At 37.8% G+C, this 6,297-nt stretch overlaps 1 protein-coding gene across 1 annotated transcript in view; it reads right to left on the bottom strand.

The window, feature by feature from the left end:
- Nucleotides 1-684: 684 nt before the first annotated feature.
- The window catches only part of NTF3 (neurotrophin 3), a 51,251-nt gene continuing 45,638 nt past the window's right edge, over nt 685-6,297 (bottom strand). Inside the window, exon 2 of the mRNA XM_061357981.1 lies at nt 685-4,437. Coding sequence (XP_061213965.1) covers nt 3,643-4,437 — 795 coding nt within the window. The 3' untranslated portion in view covers nt 685-3,642. The remainder of the gene's footprint in view (nt 4,438-6,297) is intronic.

Below are 6,297 nucleotides of genomic sequence, written 5' to 3'. Positions count from 1 at the left end.
TTATGCGCTTTACGTCCTTGTACAAATGCATTTTCTGAAAGGTCAGAAACAACAGGTCATTATCATTACATTTTTAATTTTGGAACTCCCAATCAGACTTATTTCCTGTTTGGTATTGTCTGCAGATACACAGTGTATAGCCAAGCAAAAGACTCGGATTGCTAAAGCACTGAAATAACAGAGTATGAGCAGAGTGGTTTTGAGCACACTCTCTGTACAGTCCAGTCAAAGTTTCTTCCTGGTGCAGCCGCACAAATCTCTTGGTAGCAGTAAACTTGCTGCACAGACTTCATTCCTGAACACATGTTCAAAGGTGATAAAATAAATGCAGATGGTTTCCCAAAACCTCAGTGGAGCGTTTTTTACTGTTACTAAATGTACTGTAAAAAAAACTAAGGGAAAAATGGAGAAAATACAGTTTGACACAGACAGGCAATTTCAGAATAGCATTCGGTTGTTTGGGAGAAAGCTAAATAAAATGTGTGTTTATAATGATCTGTTGGCAAAACAGTATTCACAGAGCATCTGAGCTGCCTAATGGGAGTGGGTTTTAGAATACTTAAATTAAACTAGCATTGCTAGATGAATATTTTGCTTAATTACTTAACACACATACAAAAAGTTTGGATACGGACTTTGAATTCATTGTGCCATGACTGAAGTTGACAATAAAACCATCCCCAGTTACAGTGAAAACAGAATTAGGCCTTAACAAATTTATTACAGGCTTTGTTTACAAAATAGTTACAAAATTATACAGCATCTTATGCGTACACAGGATTTACAAGAATGCGTCACTGATGTGTGATTGCTGTGCTCTCTGGTTGAGATCTGCAGGCTTTTCTTTGCTCAAGGCCTGATCCAGCTTCCACTGGGGAAGGTGAGAATTTTTCCATTGACTTTAGTGGAAGCTGGATCAGATCCAGAAGGTAACACTTCCGTTCATTGTTGTACTGAGGTGGGAGAGAGGCAGCCGATCTAATAACCTTGTGCACTATGCTTCTTTCTCATTTAATGTGTTTCAGATGACAGGCATTGTAGTTATTTTGATACATTTTTGCTGGCCACTTGTAAAATACTTGGTGCATTGGTAAAGTTAGGAGTCAAAGACCAGTTTCTGTTACCAGATTTACAGTGGGAAATGACAAATCATTTTCCTTGAACCTATAAAGAATAAACATCCCTTCCTTTTCCATGAGCAGAAATAAAGGCATTAGGATCAACTCTGATGTTGTTTACATTGCTACAAACCTACATTTTCTCTCCTGTCTTCAACAGACTTTCTCTGGATTTACAGTGATGTGAACAAGTGTGCCATCCACACTGTAAAAACAAAGTAGTTTCTGATTAATGGGATTTAACTGAGCTAAGTTAGTCTTCTTGCTTCCTCTTCTCATATGGAGAAAGACCTATCTGGAATTGAAGCACGGAGATCTCTAAAGTTAATGATCTATGACAATATCTGCTTTCAATTACTCACAGCATCTGAAAATTATCTTTATTTGAGAATTGATGGCATAAAAATAGGCTTTTAACTTGCAAAAAATTTCAGTGGGACAGGACTCTCCAAAATATGCTTGTTCCCTAAGCAGAAAAATTTAGTTGAAAACTTCAACTTTCCTACCAGTAAAGCTAACAAAAGCTCTGTCCAGGATTTTTTTATTGTTATTTTGTAATGTTTGCCAAGGAAGGAGAACACTGGAAAAATTCTACTCCAATATATTAGATAATAAGCTCCTTGTTATAATGCATTCTCTCCTTTTAACAATTGCCTTCTTATCGAACCTCTGAAGTTATTTTTTCTTGAAGCAAAGTTAGGATTTAGTACTGTGGGGTGATGATATTTCCTGTGAGGTAAATACACTGGCATCCTGTTGAAAATTGAGATGGTTCTCAAAACCTTTGTTTATGGCCTCCCCTGCAAAATTATACCTACAAGCTCCAACCTGGCTTTTAAAGGCATTTCTATTCCAGTGCTTGACCTCATGAGCGACCTCTCCGGTTCTCTGGTGGTTTTGCAGTGTGGAACGCTCTCTATAAAGGATTAGGGGAGACCACACAATTTGCTGCCTCTGATGACCTGTCCAAGATTCGAAGCTGGTTCTCCAGTAGTGATAGCTGTATGAACAAAGGCATCCCACCACCTTGGTTTTGAGTGCTCTGATCTCATTGACATTTGTGATGCTGAACACTCTACAAGAGTGAAAGCTGTAGTGTAAAAACCTAAGACCACTGCAGCTGTAATGTTTTTTCAATGGCTGGCATTTTTCAGCCCTAACTGTGTGCTAAGATCTAGCTAGACACAGATAATATATGCAGTCCAATCTTAATTCTGTTGATAGCCATGACAAGACTTTTACTTAGTTTTATGGGAGTGGGATCCCATCCAGGACATTATACAGCTTATGTATAATAGACCACCTCTTCAAGTACTGTAATTATTGATGGCCCTGGTGGACCTATATGACAATACTAGGAAGAGTTTGAGGTATATATGCTAGTGCTTAGCCTGTTCTAAGTAACAACTCACCTGTATAATTGAAGAACTTCATTATAGCTATGGGCTACCTGGATTTTAGTCATGACAATGATGAAAAAGGTGTATTATTTCACCTATGAAAGGTACCAGGTCTGTTGAGCAATTCTACACGCTTTTCCCTCTGCAAAAAATGGAGAATAGATTGATGAGGAGAACAACTTTGTAAGGGTGTATGGCTTTGATACTCATGCCAGGATACTATCTCTTTCTTTACTACAGTTTCCAAACCAAGGGCTCTTTTAAGGTTAAGACACCATCAGCTTTGTTTCTAATTTAAAAACAGACAAAGAGAATGATCCAATAATGCAAGCAGAAGATAACTGAGGAGGAAGACACTGATCAAAATAAATAGTGAATTCTGAAGAAATATTTTTTTATGTATTACATTAAAAATCCATTCAAATTTGTTCTTGGCTTCATTAAGTTTCTGCTAAGAATATTTTAGATTTTTTCATATTTTTTCTATGAAGAACTGGCAGCATTAGAAACAGTTGCAAAACAAATGTGCTTCCAAAACATAAATGAAAGTTGCTGGATTATTAGCAGTCATTCTGAAATGCTTACAGAGGGAAAGTGATCATTTCACTGGCAAAACAGGCATAATACACAGGAATTGTATTTTATGGATACTTGATGTCTATAGTGATGACACCATCTGTGGGCTACAACATGTATTTTGGTCCATTTCTATTTGGTGGTGAGGAGTCAACATTGCATCCAATTCAACATGAATGTATAAAGCTGGGAATATACGCATGTACACAACTCTTGACATTGATCTGGTTTTTAACAAGTTTACTAAACGACAGTCACTGGCTTGACAATACTGAATGAAAAATACTGATTTTACACAGATTTTACAGTAAGGTTATGGTATGCTGCCAACAAGCAGTGTCACATAGTCTAAAAAACCCAGAGTTGCCCACAGCAGAGGCACACACCCTTTACTCTTGTTTATGAGAAAGAAAGCTTATATACTGTAGATTTGCTGAAGTTTAATAAATAAGGTCAACTTATAATATATAAAACAATATAAACATTTATATGCTACATGCATATCATATAATTTAAAGTAATAATTTATATAGCAAAGAGATGCAGATCTATGTTCTTCCTATTTTCCTTGACAATGCGCACACACAGGAGGTGTCTATTCTTATCCATCTCCAGCCTACCAGTTTATTGTTTTCTGAAGTCAGTGCTCTAACATAGGTTTGGGATGTCTTGCATTGGGAGTTCCAGTGCTTGTCATCAATGCCGCGGCAGCCGTTTTTTACAGGCTTGGCTTCTTTACACCTTGTTTCATAAAAGTATTGCTTAACTGGAGAGTTGCCTGTTTTAATTTCTCCCAGAACAGTTACCTGGTGTCCTCTAATGTCGATCGCAGATGATTTGTCCGTGACCCATAGACTTTCACTGTCACAAACAGAATATTCCCCTCTGTGGCTTTTGTGCTCTGCGTACCTTTTACGCCGGGAGGTTCTGTTCACCACCACAGAATTTCCAATGTAATCCTCCATGAGGTACAGTGGTGGTGGTTCCAGCGGTGTGTTGTCACTCAAGAGGACTCGGGGAGAGCTGTAGCGTTTCTGCTGCCTTAAGAGGTCTGTATCCATTGAGATAACTGGCTGGAAGTCTGATTTCACATTTTCATCTCCATCTATGTCTTGCTGAGGGTCTGTTTTCTGCAGTGTGTTTTGATAGTTTTCCTTAATATCTACCATCTGCTTAGAAAGCTTGTTTTTCAAAATGTCTGCCTGAATGAGTTTAATAATAAGAGAATTTATTGAATCTTCTGGCAAACTCCTTTGATCCATGTTGGTAGAATGGATGCCACGAAGGTAAGCAAGAAATATCACATAAAACAAGATGGACATCACCTTGTTCACCTGTAAGATCTGCAGAGAAACAGAAAGTCAATATAAAACCAATTAAATAGAAAATTGGTTATTAGAGGCTGTAAACATGAAAATTTAATAAAATCTGCACTTCATAGATGTACATAGGCTATGTGTTTCTTTGAAGGTACTATTTATATATTTATAATAAGTGTAACCCTTTTCTATCTTTTTTTTTCTTTTCTTTTCTTTTTATTTTTCCAGTGTTTCTTCTGTATTGCATGAACTTTTCAGGATGACCTTTCGTTTTTCCATGCACAGTGGCATATATGTCAGTTAGGTCTTAGGATAGTACACCCAGGTCTTGGCAGTAGAGAGAGGCCAGAGTTACGCTCACTAAGTCTATTCTACAGAGTGGTTTAGTTTCAAAATTAAGAGATTATGCAGAGTAGCAGACTATCTAATGGTGTAAAATGAGGAAGTTCTGTCTTTGTTAACTGTTGCCAAGTTTTGTGTGTTGAGATCTCCTGGATCCATCAAATTCCTATTCATCAAATGGCTTGCGTTTGACTTTACCCTAAGAGCATTATCATAGACTTGGAAATATATATCATGTTTCAATAGCTCTTTCTCTTTCTCTCTCTGGTGTTAGAATACATTCTTGAAGGAAAAGGATGCAGTTAAGCAGCAAAGTGTGGTTTCTTATAGTTTGAACTTTAGAAAGCCTCTATAATGTAAGTGGGAAATTCAGACGGATCCACAGGCCATTTTGTACCAGTTGTTTGCAGGGCTGGGGCCTGTTTCTGTTTTGTTTGTGTTGGTGGGGTTTTTTTTTGTTTGTTTGTGGGTTTTTTGGGGTTTTTGTTTGTTTGTTTGTTTGTTTGTTTGTTGCTTTGTTGCTTTGTTGGGTTTATGTTGTTGCTCTTTTTTAATGAAGTTCCTTCATTACATTTATATAGAGTGGAACAAACCTGACAGTATTCAGAAATATTCAAGGACGGGTGGAGGACTCCCCCTTTCCCCTCCCCTGCTTTCCTATCTTTTTGCCTCCCTTCCGTTTACCCCTTTTCCCTCCCTCACATTCCATCCCTCCCTTCTCTCCCCCCAGTGGAAGAATCTTGTTCAAAGAGATCAAAATGAAGTCAAGATCAAGATTTTAAAAACTGGGCCTAAAGGTGTGGTTCTTCTCTGTGGTACTGTACTTTGGCATCCACTGCTCTCTATGGATTCCTGTACTGTCCTTGTAATTCTAGCTTTCGAGCATCTTCTAGAAGCTCATTTGTCATTTCTTGTTAAATCTTTCTGCCCCCCTGTTTGTGAAGTTGAAAACTGTGTGCATCCATCTAAGGATGTATCCACATTTTTTCCATGTGGATACTCTATATTTTCTATTTGCATTTACATTTAAATTAGATCAATTTTCAATGTAAAATACTAAATCATGGGAACAAATGCTTCCTTTCAAAACACACCATTTCTTCTCATCCTTTCATGGGACACCCCAGAGAAGATCCTGGATCTATCTTTTTTATTCCCTCCTATCAGGTATTTCTATACTTTGACAACATCACCCTGAGCCTTCTCTTCTGGCTGAACAGCCCCAGATTTCTCAGGCTCTCCTCACATGACAGATGCCCTAGTTCCTTAATCATTTTTATGGACTCACTCCTGTGTGTCCATGTTTATCCTGCACTGGAGAGCCCAGAACTGGACACAGAGGGATGTATCCCCTCCCTCAACTGGTGACGCTATGGATTCTCTGGTTTTCTCAGAAGAAATTGTGGAAATATCAGACCTCCTGAATTGAAAATTTTCCACTTTAGGAAAAAAAACAAAAACAAAACAAACAAACAAAAAAAAACAACCCACCATTTTCTGCTTTAGAAGGCAAAACAAAAAGAAAAAAATACTGGACAATCC

This window comes from Neopsephotus bourkii, unplaced genomic scaffold (genome assembly GCF_033783945.1).
Source record: "Neopsephotus bourkii isolate Nb327-2 ecotype Australia unplaced genomic scaffold, CSIRO-AGI_Nbou_v1 NB_107, whole genome shotgun sequence".
NCBI lineage: Eukaryota > Metazoa > Chordata > Aves > Psittaciformes > Psittacidae > Neopsephotus > Neopsephotus bourkii.
Note: the sequence above shows the minus strand (reverse complement) of the source record. Positions and strands in the feature narration are given on the sequence as shown.